The 26,368-nt window shown below is 30.1% G+C and overlaps 8 protein-coding genes across 16 annotated transcripts; 5 read left to right on the forward strand and 3 right to left on the reverse strand.

Moving 5' to 3' along the window:
* The first annotated feature begins 170 nt into the window (after positions 1–170).
* Positions 171–1,631, forward strand: LOC141446153 (thioredoxin, mitochondrial-like). The gene is made up of 3 exons (XM_074112618.1): positions 171–479; positions 684–807; positions 1,121–1,631. The coding sequence occupies exons 1-3, from the start codon at positions 319–321 to the stop codon at positions 1,238–1,240; spliced, it is 405 nt and encodes a 134-aa protein (XP_073968719.1). The 5' UTR covers positions 171–318; the 3' UTR covers positions 1,241–1,631.
* On the reverse strand, positions 264–5,437 carry LOC141446146 (THUMP domain-containing protein 1 homolog). Of its 4 annotated transcripts, none has more exons than XM_074112605.1 (7): positions 5,334–5,437; positions 4,966–5,192; positions 4,756–4,902; positions 4,548–4,658; positions 4,301–4,389; positions 3,273–3,406; positions 264–2,385 (listed from the first exon to the last, which is right to left on the reverse strand). In XM_074112605.1, exons 2-7 carry the CDS (start codon positions 5,140–5,142, stop codon positions 2,381–2,383), a joined length of 663 nt encoding a protein of 220 aa, XP_073968706.1. In that variant the 5' UTR covers positions 5,143–5,192; positions 5,334–5,437; the 3' UTR covers positions 264–2,380. The 4 variants fall into 4 exon arrangements, with proteins under 4 accessions (XP_073968706.1, XP_073968705.1, XP_073968703.1 ...); XM_074112604.1 differs by lacking the exon at positions 264–2,385 and adding an exon at positions 2,575–3,176; XM_074112602.1 differs by lacking the exon at positions 264–2,385 and having other exon boundaries at positions 2,575–3,406; positions 4,966–5,153; positions 5,334–5,432.
* On the forward strand, positions 5,433–10,776 carry LOC141446140 (p21-activated protein kinase-interacting protein 1-like). Its single transcript, XM_074112593.1, has 9 exons — positions 5,433–5,689; positions 5,763–5,925; positions 6,299–6,433; positions 6,557–6,677; positions 6,798–6,954; positions 7,355–7,508; positions 7,591–7,699; positions 10,226–10,388; positions 10,506–10,776. The coding sequence occupies exons 1-8, from the start codon at positions 5,603–5,605 to the stop codon at positions 10,386–10,388; spliced, it is 1,089 nt and encodes a 362-aa protein (XP_073968694.1). The 5' UTR covers positions 5,433–5,602; the 3' UTR covers positions 10,506–10,776.
* On the reverse strand, positions 10,409–14,072 carry PMP34 (Peroxisomal Membrane Protein 34). Of its 4 annotated transcripts, none has more exons than XM_074112599.1 (8): positions 13,936–14,072; positions 12,510–12,570; positions 12,365–12,431; positions 11,905–12,047; positions 11,648–11,746; positions 11,328–11,566; positions 11,167–11,228; positions 10,409–10,649 (listed from the first exon to the last, which is right to left on the reverse strand). In XM_074112599.1, the coding sequence occupies exons 2-8, from the start codon at positions 12,562–12,564 to the stop codon at positions 10,523–10,525; spliced, it is 792 nt and encodes a 263-aa protein (XP_073968700.1). In that variant the 5' UTR covers positions 12,565–12,570; positions 13,936–14,072; the 3' UTR covers positions 10,409–10,522. The 4 variants fall into 4 exon arrangements, with proteins under 4 accessions (XP_073968700.1, XP_073968699.1, XP_073968697.1 ...); XM_074112598.1 differs by lacking the exon at positions 13,936–14,072 and adding an exon at positions 12,825–12,893; XM_074112596.1 differs by lacking the exon at positions 13,936–14,072 and adding an exon at positions 12,653–12,791.
* Positions 13,097–13,903, forward strand: mRpS34 (mitochondrial ribosomal protein S34). Its single transcript, XM_074112617.1, has 3 exons — positions 13,097–13,270; positions 13,342–13,554; positions 13,638–13,903. The coding sequence occupies exons 1-3, from the start codon at positions 13,097–13,099 to the stop codon at positions 13,794–13,796; spliced, it is 546 nt and encodes a 181-aa protein (XP_073968718.1). The 3' UTR covers positions 13,797–13,903.
* Alr (Evr1_Alr domain-containing protein Alr) lies at positions 13,889–16,583 on the reverse strand. Of its 2 annotated transcripts, none has more exons than XM_074112613.1 (5): positions 16,448–16,583; positions 15,599–15,832; positions 15,467–15,515; positions 14,283–14,430; positions 13,889–14,184 (listed from the first exon to the last, which is right to left on the reverse strand). In XM_074112613.1, exons 2-5 carry the CDS (start codon positions 15,701–15,703, stop codon positions 14,022–14,024), a joined length of 465 nt encoding a protein of 154 aa, XP_073968714.1. In that variant the 5' UTR covers positions 15,704–15,832; positions 16,448–16,583; the 3' UTR covers positions 13,889–14,021. The 2 variants fall into 2 exon arrangements, with proteins under 2 accessions (XP_073968714.1, XP_073968715.1); XM_074112614.1 differs by having other exon boundaries at positions 15,599–15,807; positions 16,448–16,566.
* Positions 16,044–16,619, forward strand: LOC141448784 (uncharacterized). Its single transcript, XM_074117420.1, has 3 exons — positions 16,044–16,179; positions 16,249–16,524; positions 16,606–16,619. Exons 1-3 carry the CDS (start codon positions 16,044–16,046, stop codon positions 16,617–16,619), a joined length of 426 nt encoding a protein of 141 aa, XP_073973521.1.
* LOC141446147 (sepiapterin reductase-like) lies at positions 16,385–20,436 on the forward strand. 2 transcript variants are annotated; one of them, XM_074112607.1, is made up of 5 exons: positions 16,385–16,524; positions 17,970–18,174; positions 18,278–18,441; positions 18,530–18,750; positions 19,950–20,436. In XM_074112607.1, the coding sequence occupies exons 2-5, from the start codon at positions 17,980–17,982 to the stop codon at positions 20,138–20,140; spliced, it is 771 nt and encodes a 256-aa protein (XP_073968708.1). In that variant the 5' UTR covers positions 16,385–16,524; positions 17,970–17,979; the 3' UTR covers positions 20,141–20,436. The 2 variants fall into 2 exon arrangements, with proteins under 2 accessions (XP_073968708.1, XP_073968709.1); XM_074112608.1 differs by lacking the exon at positions 16,385–16,524 and adding an exon at positions 17,595–17,748.
* Positions 20,437–26,368: the final 5,932 nt, after the last annotated feature.

Below are 26,368 nucleotides of genomic sequence, written 5' to 3' on the forward strand. Positions count from 1 at the left end.
TTTACACAAATGTATGTTAAAAAAAAAAAAAAATCAATAGTTTTATTAATGTGATGGAATACAATTTAAAAATTACCATAAATAATACTTCACATAATTTATTTTGTTTGAGGAAACAAAAAGGTTTTCACGAAATTAAATTTACATCACTGCTTCTTATCTTCATTTATTTCGCCACATTACATAATAACTAGAAATCGTATGATTGACCCTAGAAGTATAAATAATTTGCGTTGTTTCTTGGACCTGTTTTGAGATACTGGAGTACAGCTGTTAGAGTCATTATTAAAGACCAAATTAAGTAAATTACAATTCATAATGTTAAAAAACATACAAAAATTTCCTGTAAGAAACCTACAAATTGTAAACTTATCCACAACATCAAAGAATTATGAGTCGTTTAAAGTACAAGACCTAAAGGATTTCAATGAAAGAGTTAAGAATAGTAAGAAACCAGTTATAGTTGATTTCTTTGCAACGTAAGTTAAATTCATTTATTGTTTGATATAATTCGTAACGTGGTTAGTATCCGTTCTATGACCTCCTAGGCAGCTAATTTTAACAATTTTATTTTAAAGGTCTTGATTTTACGCTTAATCTGCCCATAAAATTGTATAAAATTAATAATGAAAATTTCTGTGTATACTCTTTTGCTTGTATTTTTAGTAAGTCGTTTTTTTTAGATGGTGCAACCCATGTAAGGCTCTGACTCCTCGAATTGAAAATGTTATTGCTGAGAAGAAAGGAGAAGTGATTTTAGCAAAGGTTGACATAGATGAGCACACTGATCTTGCATTAGATTATGATGTACGTAAAACTATTCTTTATTTTTACAAGTAATTGAAGAGATGTATTACATTTTGTTAAAAAGTATCTTGCGTAAAGTAACTAGATTTCATGTATTGTTGCTTATATCCTTTATGTTTTTACTTTTGTAACTTGTAACTGGTGCATTGTTTAAATTTATATTTAACCTGTCTTTCACTGTGGATTGAACAATGTGGCAAATTGTTCAATTGTTTTTTATTAAAATGTTTACAAATCTTATAGTTTTGAATGAAAAAAAAGAATTTCATATAAATGTGTTTAGAACTTTTACTTATGTTTGTTTTTGTTCAAGGTGGGTTCTGTGCCGGTTTTGGTTGGAATTCGCAATGGAAAAGTAGAGGAACGTCTGGTTGGGCTGCAAGATACAGACAAATTGAGAAAATTTGTCGATAAGTTTGCTAGCAAGAAGTAAATGTATTACATTACTAAACCATTTATTAGAAATATGCTTTATCAAAAGTGAAATCATTTTCTGTGATAGGAAAAGTTATATATTTTTGGTCTAATATTTGAATAAAATTCTTACGATAGATTAAACTCATTACAGCATACAAAATTAATTTTTTAACACCATCTTCCATTTTTATGTACCAAAAAGTATTGTATTTACAAATTTATTTATTCTCCGAAAGATACCAGTGAACATGTACGGAATTTTGTGCACTGCAATTAATTTAGCTTCTTTTTTTGAAGTGGTTTGTTTCATGATTTTTGAAAGCTAAGTGTTATATTCTCGAAAAAAATGTGTGCTCTTCTGACTGCTGTTCATTTTCAGTGTCAATAAACATCCTATTTAGAAGTTATTCCTTTATTATATTTTGTTATAATGTATGGTTATGACACCTTTTTGTGGGTCACCTTATAGTTTATAAAGGATATGATGTAATTTTTTAAAAGAACAACAAAGGGAAGCAAATCAATTAATAAACCATGTATTTACGCAAGTGTTTAACAAAAGATTGAAAAGTAGAAATGATCCCGTGGCACGACGAGTAACTTGCAAGCTTATTTGAGATGTTATCGTTGTATCTCAGTATCCTCTGTTGCGGATCAGGAAATTTTATTGTGTTAGTAATTAAATGGCTAAAACAACCATCTGCATTATTGATGTTAGATGTACATCTACATCCTAGTAATTAAATGGCTAAAACAACCATCTGCATTATTGATGTTAGATGTACATCTACATCCTAGTAATTAAATGGCTAAAACAACCATCTGCATTATTGATGTTAGATGTACATCTACATCCTCTATAGTCGTTGATTTCCGATGTGATTGACAATGGGAAAATTCCAATTAGCCTGTAATTCTTATGAGCTTTTACTAAAAGATCTCTACACGTAAGTCTCATTTTAGGTCATTTAGAAAAACCTAAGGCCTACAATCCAGTCTTTTCTATTATTAGCGCCCAGACTCATTTGAACATGGTAATTTCAGGTAGGTTGAATCATGAGTTTGTGATCATACGCATACCGTAGTCCAAATAGCCTTTTTAAGAATCTTGCAACATTTTTCCGAACTTACGTCATCTTATGAATGAAAGTAGTATTCAACCTGAAAAGTTAATGCAAACAAAGTTAAAAATAAATTTCACTTACAAATTAAAGAAACGTCTCTGTAGTAAGAAAGTGTTAAACTAATTTATTATTTAATTTAAAAGTATTTCTGTGTTTGAAAATGTAACTATTTAATATTGAACAAAACGTGGTTAGGTTCACAGTTCTGGATAAAATCAAAGATAACTTTAATTTGTCAAAAAAAATGTATTGAAATAAGTTTATTTACAAGTATTATTCAACCTGAAAAGTTAATGCAAACAAAAAGTAAGTTTTACTTATAAATTACAGATTACTTGTTAATATTTTTAAAAAAATGTAATACATACTAGCTTGGGCAGGTTAAAGAAACTTTTTTCTTTTGTAAAATGAAACATAAATCTGAATAAAATTACACTTAAGTTTGTGAACATAATATTAAGCCACCTACCTCCTAAGCTCTTACTAGCCCGGATGGTTGGTGTAAATAATATTTATATTAAATGACATCAAGTTTTCAACACAAATATTTACAGATGTATCTGTCATACGTTTTTACAAATATGTTTTACATACCTGCTGCATTTGTTGTCAGTTCCAAAAACTTAAAAAAAGTACTACTTTACAAAGTTTTCAACTTTACTTCTTCTTAAACATTTTCTTACTATTCTACAAGCTTTACCGAAAAAATACATAAACTCCATGTTCTTTTTTGACTTAATTTACATTTACAATCGTTACTTTAAATGGTCACTTTATACTAAGTTCATTCTTTTGCTTCCTTTTTAGCAGTATTTTCATTTTTATCGTCTACAACATCAGTACTCTTTCTGTCACAAGCTAGTTCTACGAGATTATATTTTTTAAATTCATAATAGTTAGATAAAACCGATAAGCAACAGATACCTTTAATGATTTCAACTAGGATTGCTTTTTTTGGATTCTTCAATTCAACACTGTGATTTAGATTTCGATCTCGAACTAGGACACAAAGAGCTTCTATAACTTCTGCACGTAGTACACTGTTATTACATCTGTGGCTGGAAAAAAATTATTAGTTTTAACAACAACAAATTTTCTTAAGATCAATGTATTTTATGAAATGATAAATAGTAATAATTGTGCGTCAAACTACAAGTGAACTAAGATGGCAACCTCGCGGAACTGTGATTCCACTCAGTCTTAAATAGGTGACGATGCGCAAATGGAATGTAAATAGTGGCAAGCTTGACTTTCTTTTTAATGAGATCAAAGATGTGTAACTAATATGGCCAGAAAAGCTCAAGGATGACCAAGACTTTCTCGAAAGGAGTGTTGAACGAAAAAAAGCGAGAAGTAGAATTATAAACTTGAAAATTAACTGGTTAAATTCTTCTAACGAACTCTGCTTCTAGATCATAAACCACACATTGTGGAATAGGGTAAGTTCATTTAGTGTTACAGTCATTAAATTTTTAAACCATGAACATACAGGCATCTCACTTTTAGGTGGAATCATGACTCTAATTCTTTGGCGCTCTCTTGTAAAGTTTCATTCCCTTCAATGAGATACTATATTCCAAAAAAAGACAACGATTTCCACATATGTTGAATACCCACCAATATCCACGCCATCACTTCTTCCAGGCTAGCGAAGAAGTTTTTTCTCTTAAGAAATTGATTAATATATGTTTAAATTGAGAAAAAGACGCGTCACAAGAACCATATTCATTGGATGAAGTCAAAGAATTTGGGCCTGAGTTTCATACTGTGACACATTTGCGGAAGAGGAGTGATGTACTTTCCGAACGCTAACCATCAACTCCAGGATATACCACGAGTAGGAATGCAACATTTAGTGTAGAAGACCTTCTACAGGATCTTATTTCTGCAGTAAGAGTTCGATTGCTATTTTTTTTCTTAAAAAGGCTTATTATTATTACTTAAGAACATACTTATACATTACTGCGTATGTAGTTGGTTCACACTTAAAATGAACGTCAAATATTTCATCAGCTGCTTTCTTTATATCATCAATGTAAGCCTTTAAAAGAAACATCAATGAAACGTTTGATTGAAAATGCAGGTAATCCCATTACATGATTGAAGTTAGAGAAAATTACAATTCTCTCTGTAACAGAAGCTCTATAATATATATAAATTATTCAAATAGAATTGATTACAAAATTTTAATGCTATTACCTTGCAAGTAATTTCAATTGGTAGAAGTCTTATAAGAAATTTACTTTTGCATTTCTTTTGATCCTTAATTTCTGTAAAGATAGAAGTGGCTAACTTTACATGATCGTTCACCTAAACATTAAGTTTATATATAAGCTTAGAAAATATGTGTTTAACTCATTAGAAGAGATACAGTTAAAAAGAACTGAACTTTCAAACAAAAACTCACAGTAGTTTTTATGAATACACAGCTTTTTACATCTGTCTCAATAACCTGGAAAGGTTTATTGTCAGAAAAGCAACGATTTTTCAATTCTTCTACTTCTTTTTCTAGCTCACGTTCGATATCTTCTTTACGAAATTCATTCTCCTCAGTCTACAAAAGCTATATCATAATTAAATGAAAAACAAATTTTCAGCTAAATAAAAACGATAATACCTTAGGACAAATTTTAGAATATTGTTCATCCAGTAAATTAAGTGCTTCTCTAATACAGTCTTTCTCTTTACCGTTGGATGTGCAAAAAAAGCCTTTCATCCCACTTTGCAGGAACAATTTTTTTCTTTTTGGCAATTGTGAGTTGGAAAAATAGGATTTTCTCTTTTTTGAACTCATATTGGTATAAACTGCATTAAAAAAAAAACAGGCTGAGAAAATTAACCAATCTGAAAAAAAGGGTCCATGGAATTTGCAATTTTCAGTCAGGCAAAATTAGACAAAATTTTTATGTTAAACAATTAATATTCACTGCTTTAAGAACAAGTGGTTGACAGAAAAGGAAAAAAGATTATTCTCTCCTAAATTACCTCCTTTCTGATGTTGCTGATACCCACTACCCAACCCAAACCCACCGACCCAGTAAGAGTACGCAGTACCCAGGTAGGTTATACGGTGTTTTTTTTTAAATATATATAACAATTTCATTACCTCCCTAACTTGCAACCGAACAGCATGTGAAGTTCTAATTTTGTTTTTGTCAAGTTTATGATGTTTGCTTTTTAATGTGTACAGAATATTGATGAATTTCATATTAATTATGTACAATTGTTAGAAATTATTTTGATATAAAACAATTATGGCTGACAGTGAAGGGTTGTTTGAAATAATAGTAGGAACTTATGAAGAGTACCTTTTAGGATACAAATTAATTAAAACCGACCAGGTAATAAACACATATTCATGTTAGAATTTTTTTTACTATTAGACGATTGTATTCTTTGTTTATTTGTTTGTAGAATTATATACTGAAGCATTCAATAGCAAGTCATTCACATAAAGCTAGTTTGAGGTGTGTTTCTTCGCATAACAAATTTCTAGCATCAGGAGGTGCTGATGAATGCATTCAGCTGTATGACTTACATTCTAGAAAGGAATGTGGACTGTTAATGCATCATTCTGGTAAGAGCAAGAGAATTCTTGTAAAAAAATATTTAGAAATCACCCATTTCTATTTTGCACATGAACAGTATCAGATTACGTTCGTCTTTTTTTGCAACGTGGGCGTGCTTTAGTGACCACAGTTTTTTTTTTTGAAATCTGTGGGAAATTAGTAGCTAACAAAATTAGAACAGCTCTAGACCCTCCTTCTTTTCAAAATGAAGAGAAAAAATTATTATCTACAGCTACCAATTGCGTTTTTTTATACTTGCAAAGCTTGTGTCACAAAACTGAATTAGTTTTTGTTAATATGGTCACATATAAGTTGGCAAATTGTCTCTTGTGATATTGTTCAGAAATAAGTTATCAAAATCGTTGCTGTCATTGATTTCAGGGACAGTGACAAGTCTGTCTTTTACTCCAGATGGCCATTATTTGATAAGTGCCAGTGAAGACGGCTCAGTTGCGATGTTTGCTGTAGGATCTTGGGTCTTGGATAAAGTGTGGACTAAAGCTCATAAAGGAAAAGGTGTTGTAAATATAAATTATGTTAAGTTGTAGTTCATAGTATTTATTCATCTGATTTTTGTTTAAAAGTAAATGATGGTTCTTTTTGAGAGAAAATAAATGAAAAAAAACAAAAAAACTTTAGGCGTTAATCATTTGGCGATTCATCCAAGTGGAAAAATGGCATTATCTATTGGAAGTGACTGTACTCTACGCACGTGGAATCTTGTAAAGGGTCGCTGTGCTTACATCGTAAATATATCAAGGTTTCTCTAATAATTCCATTTCTTAAGATAATTTCAATTATTCTTAAAATCTTAAGAGATGCAAATTAAAGTAAAAACGTAAAAAAAAAAAAAAAAAGCATTTCATGTTTTGTTTTGCAGTAAATGTAAACGTCCAGAAATCTTAGAATGGTCACTGTGTGGACAATATTTTGGACTAGTAAATGAATCAAACATTGACTTTTATGGTGTGGAATCAGCCAGTGTTGTTTGTAATGTACAGATAAAAAATAAAATTTCAAGCATCCAGTTTTTAAAGGTAATTATAACCTACTGAAAACCATAACAGTAAAAAAAAACTAAGGTTAGTTTACCAGGTATTATGAGCGGTTGCAGGCGTAGACTACTGTACTCAAATTCACTGTTTTCTTTACTGGGATTTTATTTGAGAATTAAGTTGTATTTATAATGAGTAATTAAAAAAAAACATTATACAGATGGTGTGCTGTTTTCCCATCCTTCAGTTCAACTAAGCGATCTGAAGAAGAAATAGGACATACCTTGCTTTTTTTAAATTTTATTTTTTGTGCATCCAATGCTGGGCAATTTAGTGCCAGTTTGAAATTACTATAAATTCACTTTCTTTCTTGTTTCACATGGAAATAAGGATAGAGAAAATACATTCAAGAATTGTCAAAGTTTGGGTATTACAATTTCAGGAGAATAAAGTATGCCTTGGAGATTCAACTGGATGTATAGCATGTTATAATTTTTTAACGGGAGAAGAAGTCTGGATTATCCCATCCAAACAGGAGACTAGAATTAAATGTTTAGGATTTTATGAAAATTGGCTGATATCGGCAAATAGTAATGGTATAATAAAATCAAATAAATTCCCCTTTTTTCGTTTCCTTTATTATTATTATTTATTTATACATAATTTTTGCTTTTCCAGGAATTATTAATGTTTATAATGTTTCTGAGGATGAAACAACTCCTCACCTGATTACATCCCAAGAAACATCTTGCAGAATAACCTGCTTGACAATATCACATGAAGCAAGGTACAGTGTTGTAAAAGTGTTTTTGTTTTTTCTTTTCTTTACTAGATTACATTTAGTGGAATGTTTTTGTATAATGAAAAAGTTAAAAGAACAAAAGTAATAATATACTGTCTTATAATATAAGGTAGATCACTTAGTAAAAACATTTAAGTTTAACACCCAAAAAACAATAACAATAACCAAGAAAACAAATGACTAGAACTAATTTTATTGTTGGTTTTATTGATCGCTGTGGACCCAACCACATCTTAAATACTTGTTTGTTGTTCAAATTTATTTGGAACTAATTGAATACAACCAAGAAATGAAATCAAGGAATATTGTGCTGAACATGATAAATTTTCATCTAAAATATTCCTCCTTGAGATCTTTGAGTCAGAAAAAGTGATTTTTAGAAAATGGTCTGTGTGTGTTCTAACAAAATATCTCAAAAAATATTTTTAATTTTTTAAAGCAAAACTTTCGAAACTTCTCCATTTTCTCATATGAAAATTCCTCACTTAAGTCCCTACAGTTATAGTAGTTTTTTTTTTCTTTTGTAATTTTTCTGAAGAATAACAATAAGTCCTTTTGCGGATAAAATAAATTATATTCTTTTATCAAAATTTAAAAGATGAAACAAAATTGTTCTTTTAGCACCTAAACTCTTCTTCTTAAAACAAAAGAAGTCGTTTATCAAATTAAATACATTTTTAATATTCTTTTAGACAAATATGAGTGATTTTCTAACTGAACTCAACGCAATTTAGAATTATCATTAAAATTTTATGACATCACGGTCATTAATAAATTAAAATAGCCTTAAAAACTGCGTAATCGATGTTTATCATCTATTTCATATTGAAATTAAACAAAAAAAGAAAAAGAAATAAAAAATCAACGGTATATTCGTAATATTATTTTATAATTTGGATAAACTATTCTAATGATAGATGAAAACAGTTTAGATAAAATGTCATTGGTTATTTACAATTTGATTGCTACTTATTTACATTGGGCCCCACATATTTGTTTTAGATTTAAAACATAAACTGCTGAAAATAAAGCTGTAAAAATCAAAAATTCTTCAAAAAATATTCCACTAACAGCCCAATAATAAATTAAACTTTTTTTTATATACAGGGTGTCCCAAGCTATATGGATACAGGGTGTCCCAAGCTATATGGATAACGACTTTTTCTCGGAAACTAAGATAGCTAGAAAAAAACTAAAATATACGTGTTCCCTTAGGTTTTTGTTAGGAATCCAAATTTAATTTGTAAATTTTTTTCGGTGCCTCCAGAAACGAGATACAGACACCAACTTCATTTTTTCAAATGGGAAGGTGCGGTTTTTATTTCAGAAATACATTCCTCTATTTTTTAAAAGAAAAATTTACTCGAACGGTTTTTTTCTGTGAGCGATATTTTAGAAGTTATGAATGAAAACATGATTCTTATAAGAAATTTCAAAATGATAATATTTAACGGTTTTTTGATTGAATAAGAAGAAAAGTACTATTTTATTATAAATTTTACTCCTCATTAATATTACAGATCATGCTCGAAATGGCTTCCACCATTAGAGATGCATAGACATGCACTTTCCTGCCAATTGCCCCTTACGTAGCTGTTATTCTCTGCTTTAGTTCATCTACAGATGCAATTCCGGCTTGATTCTGATGCACCTAGATTTAGAAATGCTTTTAGGCAAGCAGAAATAAGGAAAGAAAGAAAAAAGTTATGAATAATCACCTTGTTTTTCAGGGATACCCAAAGGAAATAGTCCATAGGTGTCAAATCCGGTGAGAGAGGTATCACTGAATCGCCCCCCGAGTTGATATAATACGCCCATCAAATTGCCTATCGAAAAGTCACTTTACATGCCTGGTGGTGTTTATCGACACAGGGGGCGATTCAGTGGCCACTTCTAAATCTAGGTGCATCAGAATCAAGCCGGAATTGCATCTGTAGATGAACTAAAGCAGAGAATAATAGATACCTGTAAGTCGGTTAAAGCTGAAGCTATTTCTTTGGCAGTAAGGGACAATTGGCAGGAAAGAGCACGTCTATGCATCTCTAATGGTGGAGGCCAGTTCGAGCATGATCTGTAATATTAATTAGGAGTAAAATTTATAATAAAATAGTACTTTTCTTCTTATTCAATCAAAAAACCGTTAAATATTATCATTTTGACATTTCTTATAAGAATCATGTTTTCATTCATAACTTCTAAAATATCGCTCACAGAAAAAAAAACCGTTCAAGTAAATTTTTCTTTTAAAAAATAGAGGAATCTATTTCTGAACTAAAAACCACACCTTCCCATTTGAAAAAATGAAGTTGGTGCCTGTATCTCGCTTCTGGAAGCACCGAAAAAAATTTACAAATTAAATTTGGATTCCTAACAAAAAACTAAGGGAACACGTATTTTTTAGTTTTTTTTCTAGCTATCTTAGTTTCCGAGAAAAAGTCGTTATCCATATAGCTTGGGACACCCTGTATATAAAAAAAGTTACTACAAGCTAAAAAATTCTTGTTTTTACAGTGATGACAAATTAAAGGTAAAAAAGAAAAAGTACAGAAATATTATTGATGAAACAAAAATTGAAAATAAAATGAAGACACGCAAAATCACTACCAAAAAAAATGATGTTAAAGATATTCATTGTTATCCAGCGGATCAAAAATGGCATGTTGAAATTATTTAGGTACATAAGATGTTGTGATCTTTTCTTTTTTTTTTTTTTTGTAATGTTAAGCCTATTACTTATTTGTCCGAAATTTTTGATTCTTGTTGACTTATTTTTTTTTTTTTTTTTTTTTAGGATAAAAATAATTAATGTTATCCCATAATTCTAAATACAAAAGCCGCAATTTTTTCATAAGTCATAAACATCAAGGCAGTAGTTAGTACTGTTTGAAGAAGTTTGGCTTCCATTCCCTTGTAAAGGCCTTTAACTCCTTGCCTCCTGAAAGAAATTATTAACATTTTTATTTATAATTCAAGAATTTAGTTAATTTGCTAACAAGTTATAATTGTTATGGATACTTTTTTAAAAATATTGTACAATACTTACAGAAAATTATTTAAATGAATTTGAGTGAACTTTTTTTTTTTTTTTTTTAAGAAATAAAAGAGGCGCAAGAAATATTTTTGTGCAGTACTATCACCGTACCTATATCTAGCAAGTGTTTATTATTATTATTAAGGGAAGGCAACCTTAGTTGCCCTTAATCTTTCCCAGCACACTGCCGATCTCTAGACAGTGCTTCCTCGTCACAAACAATACTGTTCATTCCTGGACAATGAGGCTTCTAGGAAAAGAAATCTTAAGGGTCGGCTGCTGGATTTGAACCCAGAATTATTCCTCGTGGGATTTTAAAACGCTAAAAAACTGAACTAAACCCTCTTCTTATTACCAGTATGAATACTAGTCAGGTTTCTGACAACCTGAGATCAGTTATTTAAATATGTAATAAACTTACCTTATAATATAAATAAGTAGCTGAATGGTTCCAGAATTAGTAGCCAGATCACTGGGTCCATGCTGAAATATGTTATTTATTATTCCATTTTCCGCGTGGTAATTCCCCCCCCCCCCCCCCCCTTAATCCATGTATGAACAAAAAAGAAGAAAAGAACTTACCCTAAGTTTAGCTTGAGCCAGTTGTAACGGATAGGTGATTATGGTTGCTACCATTTTTGCTATAGCGGACATTAAAAAATATGTTAGTGCAGATATTTCATTTTTCCAAGACAGTCTTCTTTTTATCGACTGATACACTGCCATATGAATTGCCGGATTTGAAACTAAAATCAGCGATGGTACTGTTCCTGCCCAAAGTGCGGGTACACCTTCCGTGCTAGATACTTTCACAAGACCATCTAAAATTATTGACAAAGTGAAATAATAGTAAGAAACCCTGGATGTCTGTTTTTTTTTAAGTTTGACTTAAGCAAAATTACCAACGAGTCCGTTATATCTTCGTACATCAGTAATTCCACTCATTTTTATCCTTGTATTAACCATCCAAAGAGGTGTAGTTAAAAGTACATTTATTGCTCCTATGGCATTTAAATCAAGTTTAGTCTCGCGATTTCATCAATAACAATTATTTTTATAATTAAACAGAATAAATAAACGCCAATACTCATTATCAATGCACTAAATCTAAATAAATTAAATTATCTCAACCATAAAAACGATTGAAAATAAATAAAACCTGCTACAGATGCAAGAATCAAATCTTTTCCACCTTCTCCTCCTTTAACACTTGCTTTAAGCCCGTTATAAATATAAAAGTAAACAAAATTGGAGGCACATATACTTTGCAGAACTGGGATTATTCCTTTGTAAAGGGAACCACTAAAAAATTGAAAAGTATTAATACAAAGCTTTTCAAATATAAAGGTAAAAAAAACATTGAAAATTTCATTAAAAAAGAAACAACAAAATCTCAAGTCATTCGTTGAAAGATATTTCAACGTTATTTTAAAACCGAAGATAAAAATAAGAGTATGTCCCATTAAAATTACTATTAGATAAAGTATGTACTCTGGTGGCCTTATAAACAAAATTTGTCCCAGATATTTGTAAAGTTTTTTTGCCAGGACTTCCAACCATAATTAGTGGTGAAAGTTACTTTTGGCTCAGAAATTATACAAAACTAATGAGTAACTCACATTCCTTCTTCTTTTATCAGCTCCAAAATAACCGCTATTGTATTTCTCGCTTTTCTTTTATCTTCCACTACAACATTAACAATTGTATTATTACAATTTTCTAGCGACTTTATTACTAAACAGGTAGTAAACTAAAGATACATACATTGTAATCTGCATCTAACTGTGTCCAGTGGGTAAAAGACAATCATGCCCACCATACTACCCTAATTAAAAAAAATAAATAATATTATATTAAAGTAAAACTAATAAATTAAATAGATAAAAATTAATTTTAAATGCACCCACAACTGCCCCAGAAATGGCATGTATAAGATTGTTATACGAAAACAATTCCTTAGAATTCACAGCCATATTTTTTTTTTTTTTTGCTTGTTTACTAGAATTAGAGTTGAAATTAATTGACTACAAATATATCAGCTTAAGTGATAACTAAGCTAGTCATGCTCACTGCCCTTACTTTGATAAAAATGTATCGAAAACCGGGTATTAACCTCCTTAAGAAGGCAACCTAAGAATAGTGGGGGATGATGGTGGGGTTTAATGAGTGACAATTCGAACAAACCAGTAATGTAACCTTCCGCTAATGTGAGATTCGTGCAATGTTCGTATGAAGTGATTCATTTTTCGAAGTTAAAAGTACATTTTCTATATTGTAATCGTTTCATTGTATGACTTTAAAACAATAAAAGTAAAAAAATGTACCGAAGCGTTTAAAGAAAGCAAAAAAAAATGGTTATTAAATATATTGGTCGGACAACCGATTTTAGTGGGAAGACATTGTGGGAACTAATTGGCAATTTAAAAAACTTTGGAGTAGGAAGATTGGTGAAAAGAAACATGTTTGAAAGATATAAGGAACCTTGTTTTATTAGAATACTCAAAGTTGAAACATTAGAGAATGAGGTAAGAGTTCATTTTCGTTTTTACCCACATACTTCTAAACTTAACAGTTTTTTTTTTTTATAATATCGCAGGAAGGCAAAGATAGGAAAGTAAGAGCATATGTAGAAAAAGTTTTCCGTGGCCGCCGATATCCTCAGGTTGTAGAAATGGAGGGAACAACCTATAAAGCTGACTACAGACTAGTTCCAAAATCTGAAGAAAACTCATTATGGGAAAGAGTTGCTTCAACAAAATTAACAGAGAGAATCCTGCCAGATAGTGTACCGTTTCCTCCATTGCTCAGTGTAAGTTTATGTAGTAAAGAATTAAGGAGAGAAATGATGTAATGCTAATAAATTAAAATATATAAAAAAAAAAAATCTTTTAGCATATACTAGAGCAAGAAAGAAGTAGCCCTGGAGAAGCCTTAAGATTGAAGTTGATCGTTAAACAAGGACCTGACAATTTTTACAGAATATGCAAGGAAGGAGAAATTCCAACAGAAGAGATTAAGAAAACTAAGTTCCCTGAACTTTATGAATCTTAATATTCTTTAATTTAATAGAAATTCAAACAAAGTAGTAATACGGCTAATCTGTTGGAAAGACTCTTGTTCTAGAAATTAACTACTTCATTAAATAAGTACTTATTAAATCTATTTATTTATTCCTTTACAATGATCATACACTAATAATGTAAGTCTTGGTTAAAAGTTTATTTATTAATCATCTGTTAATGTGTGGGATGCAGCTGTTTTAAAAGAAAAAAAACATCAATCACAGGAACCATCCAGCCAACCATCTTTCCATCTCTCTTTTACTCTTCCACAGTCAAATACAGGTTTTCCTAGCCGTACATTAACTCTATTGTGAACTTGGCAGAACCACTGTGACAATGCGTCCGAAGAGCTTACGTCCGGCGGAGTCAACTGTATACTGTAACATTATAAGTATTTGGTTGAAACAATCGATTTTTCTTTTTTTTAAATCCGATTATTCTAATATTTTTATTTAATAGTATAGCAACAACTAACTCATCTCGTAAATGTTTTGCGCAAATATTGCACGGATAAAAAATTGAAAAATTCTTTATTAGTTCTTTCATTTTCGTTTGGTCTTCTATAGTAGGTTTCGTTGGATAATATGCAGCCATCGTATGAAGAAAATTCCAAGTAGATCTACCTGCAAAGAAATGTTTTTTATTTAACTGTGTAGAATTTCATTTTCTTTAATACAGACTCGGTGAAATTACTTCCCGAATTATTTATGTAATTTAAAATACTGCTAAGAAATCGATACGGATCTGAAAACTTTCTGTACACTGATTTACCTTGGGTTGTGAATATTTTGCACCATTAAAATTGAATAAAACATTGCATTATCATTGTCTTGATAAACGAATATTTTCAGAATAATTTTTGTCCTTAAATATTTAGCAAAAGATAAAAACATTTTTTTGAACAGAAATTTTACTTGAAATGGCTTAAACATTAGCAGCTATTTTACAAGCTTCGTTAGACGGTTTAGATTTAAGTAAAAGGTTACTACGCGATCGTTAAGCGCATTTCACATAAGATTCTTACTGGAAATACCTGTTTTTAAAATCTCCAGCTACTGTATATTATTATAGCAAGTCAAAATGTGCGGTCAATGGTGGGCCCGGAGCCTTCTCATTGCACTGCACGCCTCCGGACGGTGTGTTCGCTTGTTGCTGGACAACATGGTCATTCACCTTACAGTGAGAGTGAGCCCGAGAGCTGTAGAGGCTCCTAAGAAGACAAAATGTAAAGATAGCACTCCGTGGACTTGAAAAAGTCCGTGCTAACATACAGCTTTGTAATAAATTATTATCACGAGATTCAGAAGGTGAGTGAAGGCCGATGACAAAAAGAATAATCACGAAAAAGGGCTCTACCGGCTTTTTAAATGATAAAATACTTAATAAATTACGAGTTAGAATTAAGTATCATTAAGGATATGTTTTCATCAGTCATCTTGCAACTATTTTGAACTAATGTAAGACTAGAACCAATAGGTGATATGCTCTTTCGTTCAGCTTGATTTGAATTAATAACTACAGTTTAGACAATACTGTGTATAAAAGAGGGAAATGAATCGACACATTGAAATTAAAGAGCAGTTAAGTGAGGGAGCATTCATATTGCAATAACTTATGAAACTTTACATAGAAATAGTAATAAAACTGCAAATTACTGACCTAATTCATCTTTGTCCAGTGGGCATTCAGCTCCGGTGTGGCTATCTTTCTAAAAAAAAAAAAAAAATATTTTCATACGTTGATGCAGAGATTGTTCTTTCAATTCATACAAACATTTAGAATATACTATACCTGGGCATCTTTTCCTTGTTCTTTCATAGTTTTTGACCAAGATTTAAATGCAGTACACGCTTTACAAGGTGCATTTCCATGGCCTTTACGCAGGTCACCTTCCATGAGATTTTGAAGTATAATACTTCATTAACTTAGCATTATTTCACTGGAAACTTCGCTGGTGATGTTTTGAATTAACCACATTAATACCTTCTCATACAAGTTACCTTCCATCATCACATGAAAACACACCTTTATTGATAGTTTTACGTTAGTTCTTTTTTAGAAGTCGTTACTCAATAACGAAAATCACAGAAATATTATTAGAAAATTATGGTTATGGCAAGGTTGGAGTTAATGAGAACAAAAAAAAATAAGCATTTTGTGAAATCAATGTTGGTCAGATTGTAAGTTAGGTTTTAGTAAAAATCTCACTGCGAACGTGTAATTAAATGGTTCAGAAATGATTAAAAACGTAGATCCATGGTTGTCTGAAAACAATGCAACTTCGAGTGAGGGTGAAGCGTTAAAGTTTTTTGAGGATAATTTTGTAAAAAGTAACACCTTACCTGATTCAGAAGCCTACATATCTGGTCTAGGTTAGTTTCTCAAACCAAGCTTAAAGTGTTATATAACTTCTTGTAATAGCAATGCGTTTGTGTTTTCAGAGAGGAAACTAGCTAGAATTAAACAAGGTAAACCAAGAACTGAGAAAGCACTTTTGGAATCTCTTGAAAATAAGCGTAAGGATTGTATAGTGAGACTGTTAACGGAAGATTTTAGTGTAGAAGACAGTGAAATTGTTAATGAAGAAGATATCCCAACAAAGTGGCTAAAAAGCTATATAAATCCACAGCAGCCCCTTACCGTCGGTGAACTGGTCGAATTATTGAAAGCAGATTTTCTGGCCAAATCCGTGGAGGTATCCACTCATTGCGAAAAAGGTATTATTTGTGTATTATGTATGTGTGTTTTGTCTTTTTTTTTGTAAATATTAAATTTGTTGCTATGGTTATTATTTAAAGATTCATCATATTAGATTGTCAGTGGAGAGGCCTATAGGTATTATCTAAAGTTCACAAAAAGGTGGTAGAACAATTTTTCATAAAACAATAAAAATATCAATTCAGTAAAATCGTTTTTTCGTTTAACTGTACTTTTTAAACTTAGTATTCTAACTTAGTTTTAAAAAATGTTTATAGTGTTATATGCTAAAAGAAACGACTATTGATGTGAAGTTGCACTAAATACTTATTGTCGCAGGACCAAAAAGCTCGTAAAATATATATATTGTTTAAAAACTTATTATAAAAATAGTAGACATTTAGATGAGTAAATATTATAATACATTTATAAAAAAAAAAAATATATTGGTTCTATTTTCGAGAAAAAGTGAAAAATCGCATTTATATCGTCGCAATTCAGTTTGACGAATTTTGGATGAAACAAAGTTAGTATCGGACGGGGACTGTTTCGGTAGGAGATTTCTTTTCTTATATAAGCTATTTGTTTGATTAGCTAAATGTTTTATTTCAAAAATATAATAAAAAAAAAGGTAATGTTAAGCAGTTGAATAGGTTCATATTAAAAAGAAATTACAGCAGTTAACATTTTTTCCTTCATCTTCCAAATTCTGTTTGCCTAACAGCAGTTGTTCTTCAATGATGTAAAAATCAGTTTGAATAAGTAAAATTTAAGTATTAGAATGTTGTCCATAGCTAAAATGTGAGCTTAAGAGGCACCTACTAAGAAAAAAACTCGGAATTACATTCCTTTACTTGAAACTTAAGGCTTGATAGACCTCTAAGCTAGACCCTATCTTAAGACTTGATTAAGCTTAGCCACTTATCCTTACCTACCTATCTTTGAAAGAGGCTGGACATTAAACTTCCATTTCTGATGAGTAAAATTATTGTTGACAAGTAAAAACATGAGTCCATAGTCTAAAGTGTACAGAAGTTGAGGGTCGATGGGGGAAATTTAAGCCTTTTGCACAGGGAAACATTGCAGTTGGTAAGAATTATCTCTAGATTGCGTTGGCAAGTGGGAGAGGAGTCTTCTCTTTTCCGTAATATAATTATTACCGGTGTAGCTGAAAAGTAGATTATTTAGTTTGTTAAATATAACAGTATGCTTTAAAAAAAAAAGTTAACTATTCCAAATTGATTGTAAGTACGCCTAAAAAATAGATTTTTATTGGTAGATAATAGTAGGGTCTTTAAAATATTTATTTTATTCCTATTATTAATTTTTTTAAAACGAATTTGTGTGTGAAACTTTTATCAACTTTTTCGATTAAAAAATTCATTGTATTTTAACGACGATGTCTCTTGTCTATAACAGAATGAATAATAAACTACCTTATTTAATACATTATTTTAATTTTTAGATTAAAAAATATGACAAAGTTAGCAGGAAAGAAAGCTTTTTGTGTGATTACGGGTGCAAGTAAAGGTATTGGCAAGAAAATTGCTACAGAATTTTCTAAACTTTTTGATTCACAGTCTGAAATTCGATTAATTGCTCGCTCTTTGATTGATCTGAAAGAAACATCGAATACAATCAACAGTATTAACCAAAAAATTAGTACGCAGGTGATCTTTTCTGTAATATAATTATTTTTTAATGAAGTAGATCGTAAATTCTTATTTTATCACAAATATAATTTTGTATAATTATTTATATTAAATTTTTTAGTGTATTGAATACGATTTGAGTGATCCCAAATTTGATTCATTTAAAGAGTTTGTCACTCCGAAACAGGGAAGTCAATTTGACATTTACATCTTAGTACATAATGCAGGAACGGAAGGAAACAGCAAATGGGCGAATGAAATGTCAGATTTAGAAGAATGGCAACAGTAAGTGGATTCGTTTTTCCTGTTCTTGATATTTATGTGTGCTACAAAAAGTTTTGAGCTTATAATTAGTGTTTATCTTACTTTTCAGATACATGACAATTAATGTTTATTCAATGAGTATATTAACTGCTGCTTTTCTACAAGTTAATACGGCAGGCCATCGTTTGATTGTTAATATAACTTCTCTGGCAGCCGTACAACCTTTCAAGTCTTTTGGGTACTATTGTGTTGGAAAAACAGCCCGAGAGATGTATCTGCGTACTTTGGCTGAAGAAAATAAAGACTTAGATATCCTTAATTATTCACCAGGTGATGAATGTTATGGTAGTAGAAATTTCGTGTTAATATAAGCGCAGACGTTGAAAACTAGAGTTGAAGATTCTTCCGGTTTTCTTACATTCAATTCAGATCGCCAAGCCCAAAACTTTACTGATTCCGGTTTTGTCTTGGAATTTAATTCGATATATTAATATGAATAAGTAATTAAAAAAGTTAAGTAACGTAAAATTGGAAGTTCGGCTTTTGTATCACTTTAATTCCATTTTCTTTGTAAAGATTATACTAGGAAATCCTTTCAAAGAGTTGAAAGTCAGTGATATTGTCTTGAATCAAGGCAGGATTTCTTCTGAATCTTCGTAAATTACTTAAAAGTGATTGTCTCCAGACCAAGCTTTTTAGATATTCTGTGACTAGTGATTCCACCTTATAAGAATGAAATCAACACAATGTCAGCTGTAATACATCCTTGTATGGAGCACCTTTCTAAAATCAGACATCTTTTAATCAAAATTTCTCTTACTTTCCAGTCGGGCTATGTATCCATTAAATTTAAGAAATATTCTTTTACCAATTTTTCATTTAAAAAAAACAAACATGTATTACAGCCAGCTTGAGAGATGATGGCTTGTACGGCTAATATAAGTTTGTATTTTAGAAATATTTCGGTTTTCTCAGATATTGTGTTTGTGCTCCTTAATTGGACTTAAAGTTAGTAAAGTAAAGTAATTGCCTATTTTTTCAAGCGGGGCTTAACGCCCAACTACCAAATTAGGTGACTTGGACGGAGGCGAATTCGCCTCTAACCGCTCGGCTACCGTGGCGCTAGGGAATCGAACCCACTAAACCAACAATACATCTTAGCTTTACTGGTCTAATTGGACTTGAAAGTTATGCAGAAGATGTAGGTTTAAGTTATTTACTCCTTTAAAGTCCATTCATTATCCTTAAAACATGAATATTGTTGCAATAATTGGACTTAAAGCCAATTTGAAGATGTAGATGTCATTTACTCATGCCTTTGAATCCATTTACTGTAGAGTGTACATGAATATCGTAGCAATAATTTGTTGTATTTCATGTAAAAAATTAAATTGAATAGCTTTGATAATCTGATTGTTTTGAATCTTATTTTTTTTTTGTTATTTCGGTTTGCATTCTTTTTATATTAACTTTGTCAGATGCCTTTTTTTATAAATATTACAATTGTTATTAATTTTTTTTTTTTTCAGGTCCTGTTGGCACTGATATGGTAGATCGTATTATCAAAGGTATAAAAGATGAAGATGTAAAGAATTCTTTCATTGAGATGAGAGACAGTAAAACTCTTGTAAAAGTAGAAGATACTGTAGCAAAGTTAATAGATGTATTGGGAAATTCAAAATATACTTCTGGTGGGAGAGTAGATTACTTCGATCGATAATATATATTTTCTAAATAAGGATATCTTTATCTCCTTTATTTGGAAAGATACTATCTTATTTACATCTCTTAATTGTCTGCAATAATCCAACAATTATATGGAGATCATTATATAACATGCATTTTTTTTTACATTTTTATTGAAGTTGTTTTAAGAAGCATTTACCTATTTTAATTATATTATCTACAAAATTTTTGTTATCTAAATTACACCATTAACTAAATTCATGTAAACATTACAAATTTATTACTTGTAATAAAGACATACATAAATAAAAAAAAATTGCCCTGTAAAAATGTTAGTTAATTTTTTGACAGATTGAATTCACATCTTTATTTTATTGAGTACTATCCATTTTTTTTCCTCCAGATGAAAGATTGTTTCATCCAAGAAAGAGAAATTATTGCCGATTTTCTTCTTGTTTATTTTTGCCAAGATACAGCATAGGGACTTAGCTTAGAGCAATGAATATAGCAGGGGCGCCTACTTCTAATTAGAGTAATTATGGTGGGACAATCTTATCCTAAACACAGCTGTCTACATAGATTTCGTATAAGATTTATTTCCATGTTATCAAAAGAGGATTTTGAACTAGTATTAAATCTGGTGCAAGGTAAGAATAATATACAGTGATACCTCGGTTCTCGACCATAATTCATTTCGGAAGTGTGGTCGAGAACCGAAACAATTTATCCCATAAGAAATAATGTAAACTATATAGTTTATTTTGCTCTAAGCCCCAGAAATATGCCGTTTTTACTGGCCTAATTTTTATATTTTATGTAAAAACATGTATCTAAACAAGAAATAAACATTAAAAAGTGTAAATATAAAACAACTCGGCTCATCTCAGTGGTGTTCGAGTTCCAAATGTTTGTTCGCATTTCAGGACAATATTTTCTCGAATTTCTTGGTCGAATAGCGAATTGTTCGAAAGTCAAGTCGTTCGAAATCCGAGGTATCACTATAGTACCTATCTTTGCCGTATCTGAAAAGATTTCACTTTTTAAAAACGAAACAAAAATTTAACACTAAATATCTCGTTTCCCACTCGACAGATTTTTACGAAATTTTATACGATTATAGACAATAGTTGTCTCCGTATACAGGTAAAATATAAACAAAATCTATCGAGCAGTTTACGAGATATTTGAAGTTAAAGATTTCACAGTTTCAAACGAAACCAAAATTTGACTCTAAATAACTCGTTTCCCACTCGACAGATTTTTACGAAATTTTATACAATTATAGACAATAGTTGTCTCCGTATACAGGTAAAATATAAACAAAATCTATCGAGTAGTTTACGAGATATTTGAAGTTGAAGATTTAACAGTTTCAAACAAAACCAAAATTTAACTCTAAATATCTCGTTTCCCACTCGACAGATTTTTACGAAATTGTAAACAATTATAGACAATAGTTGTCTCCGTATACAGGTAAAATATAAACAAAATCTATCGAGCAATTTACGAGATATTTGAAGTTAAAGATTTAACTGTTTCAAACAAAACCAAAATTTAACTATAAATATCTCGTTTCCCACTCGACAGATTTTTACGAAATTTTAAACAATTATAGACAATAGTAGTCTCCGTATACAGGTAAAATATAAACAAAATCTATCGAGCAATTTACGAGATATTTGAAGTTTAAGATTTATCTCTAAATATCTCGTTTCCTACTCGACAGATTTATACGACATTTTATACAATTATAGACAATAGTTGTCTTCGTATACAGGTAAAATATAAACAAAAACTATCGAGTAGTTTACGAGATATTTGTAGTTTAAGATTTAACTGTTTCAAACAAAACCAAAATTTAACTATAAATATCTCGTTTCCCACTCGACAGATTTTTACGAAATTTTAAACAATTATAGACAATAGTAGTCTCCGTATACAGGTAAAATATAAACAAAATCTATCGAGCAATTTACGAGATATTTGAAGTTTAAGATTTATCTCTAAATATCTCGTTTCCTACTCGACAGATTTATACGACATTTTATACAATTATAGACAATAGTTGTCTTCGTATACAGGTAAAATATAAACAAAATCTATCGAGCAGTTTACGAGATATACTCGTATGAAGTTAATGATTTCACTGTTTCAAACGAAACCAAAATTTAACTCTAAATATCTCGTTTCCTACAAGACAGATTTTTACGAAATTTTACACAATTATAGACAATAGTTGTCTCCGTATACAGGTAAAATATAAACAAAATCTATCGAGTAGTTTACGAGATATTTGATGTTGAAGATTTAACTGTTTCAAACAAAACCAAAATTTAACTCTAAATATCTCGTTTCCCACTCGACAGATTTTTACGAAATTGTAAACAATTATAGACAATAGTTGTCTCCGTATACAGGTAAAATATAAACAAAATCTTTCGAGTAGTTTACGAGATATTTGAAGTTAAAGATTTAACTGTTTCAAACAAAACCAAAATTTAACTCTAAATATCTCGTTTCCCACTCGACAGATTTTTACGAAATATTATACAATTATAGACAAAAGTTGTCTCCGTATACAGGTAAAATATAAACAAAATCTATCGAGTAGTTTACGAGATATTTGAAGTTAAAGATTTATCTCTAAATAACACTTTTACCACTCGACAGATTTTTACGAAATTTTACACAATTATAGACAATAATTGTCTCCGTATACAGGTAAAATATAAACAAAATCTATCGAGTAGTTAACGAGATATTTGAAGTTAAAGATTTAACTGTTTCAAACAAAACCAAAATTTAACTCTAAATATCTCGTTTCTCACTCGACAGATTTTTACGAAATATTATACAATTATAGACAATACTTGCCTCCGTATACAGGTAAAATATAAACATAATCTATCGAGTAGTTTACGAGATATTTGAAGTTGAAGATTTAACTGTTTCAAACAAAACCAACATTTAACTCTAAATATCTCGTTTCCCACTCGACAGATTTTTACGAAATTGTAAACAATTATAGACAATAGTTGTCTCCGTATACAGGTAAAATATAAACAAAATCTATCGAGTAGTTTACGAGATATTTGATGTTGAAGATTTAACTGTTTCAAACAAAACCAAAATTTAACTCTAAATATCTCGTTTCCCACTCGACAGATTTTTACGAAATTGTAAACAATTATAGACAATAGTTGTCTCCGTATACAGGTAAAATATAAACAAAATCTTTCGAGTAGTTTACGAGATATTTGAAGTTAAAGATTTAACTGTTTCAAACAAAACCAAAATTTAACTCTAAATATCTCGTTTCTCACTCGACAGATTTTTACGAAATATTATACAATTATAGACAATACTTGCCTCCGTATACAGGTAAAATATAAACATAATCTATCGAGTAGTTTACGAGATATTTAAAGTTGAAGATTTAACTGTTTCAAACAAAACCAACATTTAACTCTAAATATCTCGTTTCCCACTCGACAGATTTTTACGAAATTGTAAACAATTATAGACAATAGTTGTCTCCGTATACAGGTAAAATATAAACAAAATCTATTGAGCAATTTACGAGATATTTGAAGTTAAAGATTTAACTGTTTCAAACAAAACCAAAATTTAACTCTAAATATCTCGTTTCCCACTCGACAGATTTTTACGAAATTTTAAACAATTATGGACAATAGTAGTCTCCGTATACAGGAAAAATATAAACAAAATCTATCGAGCAATTTACGAGATATTTGAAGTTTAAGATTTATCTCTAAATATCTCGTTTCCTACTCGACAGATTTATACGACATTTTATACAATTATAGACAATAGTTGTCTTCGTATACAGGTAAAATATAAACAATATCTATCGAGTAGTTTACGAGATATTTGTAGTTTAAGATTTAACTGTTTCAAACGAAACCAAAATTTAACTCTAAATAACTCGTTTCCCACTCGACAGAATTTTACGAAATTTTATACGATTATAGACAATAGTTCTCTTCGTATACAGGTAAAATATAAACAAAATCTATCGAGCAGTTTACGAGATATACTCGTATGAAGTTAATGATTTCACTGTTTCAAACGAAACCAAAATTTAACTCTAAATATCTCGTTTCCTACAAGACAGATTTTTACGAAATTTTACACAATTATAGACAATAGTTGTCTCCGTATACAGGTAAAATATAAACAAAATCTATCGAGTAGTTTACGAGATATTTGATGTTGAAGATTCAACTGTTTCAAACAAAACCAAAATTTAACTCTAAATATCTCGTTTTCCACTCGACAGATTTTTACGAAATTGTAAACAATTATAGACAATAGTTGTCTCCGTATACAGGTAAAATATAAACAAAATCTATCGAGCAGTTTACGAGATATACTCGTATGAAGTTAATGATTTCACTGTTTCAAACGAAACCAAAATTTAACTCTAAATATCTCGTTTCCTACAAGACAGATTTTTACGAAATTTTACACAATTATAAACAATAATTGTCTCCGTATACAGGTAAAATATAAACAAAATCTATCGAGTAGTTAACGAGATATTTGAAGTTAAAGATTTAACTGTTTCAAAAAAAACCAAAATTTAACTCTAAATATCTCGTTTCTCACTGGACAGATTTTTACGAAATATTATACAATTATAGACAATACTTGCCTCCGTATACAGGTAAAATATAAACAAAATCTATCTAGTAGATTACGAGATATTGGAAGTTAAAAATTTATCTCTAAATATCTCGTTTCCCACTCGACAGATTTTTACGAAATTTTAAACAATTATAGACAATAGTTATCTCCGTATACAGGTTGAATATAAACAAAATCTATAGAGTAATTAACGAGATATTTGAAGTTAAAGATTTAACTGTTTCAAACAAAACCAAAATTTAACTCTAAATATCTCGTTTCCCACTCGACAGATTTTTACGAAATATTATACAATTATAGACAATACTCGTCTCCGTATACAGGTAAAATATAAACAAAATCTATCGAGTAGTTTACGAGATATTTGAAGTTAATGATTCCACTGTTTCAAACGAAACCAAAATTTAACTCTAAATAACTCGTTTCCCACTCGACAGATTTTTACGACATTTTATACAATTATAGACAATAGCTGTCTTCGTATACAGGTAAAATATAAACAAAATCTATTGAGTAGTTTACGAGATATTTGTAGTTTAAGATTTAACTGTTTCAAACAAAACCAAAATTTAACTCTAAATATCTCGTTTCTCACTCGACAGATTTTTACGAAATATTATACAATTATAGACAATACTCGTCTCCGTATACAGGTAAAATATAAACAAAATCTATCGAGTAGTTTACGAGATATTTGAAGTTAAAGATTCCACTGTTTCAAACGAAACCAAAATTTAACTCTAAATAACTCGTTTCCCACGCGACAGATTTTTACGACATTTTATACAATTATAGACAATAGTTGTCTCCGTATACAGGTAAAATATAAACAAAATCTATCGAGTAGTTTACGAGATATTTGAAGTTAAAAATTTATCTCTAAATATCTCGTTTCCCACTCGACAGATTTTTACGAAATTTTACACAATTATAAACAATAATTGTCTCCGTATACAGGTAAAATATAAACAAAATCTATCGAGTAGTTAACGAGATATTTGAAGTTAAAGATTTAACTGTTTCAAACAAAACCAAAATTTAACTCTAAATATCTCGTTTCTCACTCGACAGATTTTTACGAAATATTATACAATTATAGACAATACTAGCCTCCGTATACAGGTAAAATATAAACAAAATCTATCTAGGAGATTACGAGATATTTGAAGTTAAAGATTTATCTCTAAATATCTCGTTTCCCACTCGACAGATTTTTACGACATTTTATACAATTATAGACAATAGTTGTCTCCGTATACAGGTAAAATATAAACAAAATCTATCGAGTAGTTAACGAGATATTTGAAGTTAAAGATTTAACTGTTTCAAACAAAACCAAAATTTAACTCTAAATATCTCGTTTCTCACTCGACAGATTTTTACGAAATATTATACAATTATAGACAATACTTGCCTCCGTTTACAGGTAAAATATAAACAAAATCTATCTAGTAGATTACGAGATATTTGAAGTTAAAGATTTATCTCTAAATATCTCGTTTCCCACTCGACAGATTTTTACGAAATTTTACACAATTATAAACAATAATTGTCTCCGTATACAGGTAAAATATAAACAAATCTATCGAGTAGT

Source organism: Rhodnius prolixus, unplaced genomic scaffold, assembly GCF_049639745.1.
Source record: "Rhodnius prolixus isolate KJV_2025 unplaced genomic scaffold, Rpr scaffold_1, whole genome shotgun sequence".
NCBI classification, from domain to species: Eukaryota; Metazoa; Arthropoda; class Insecta; order Hemiptera; family Reduviidae; genus Rhodnius; species Rhodnius prolixus.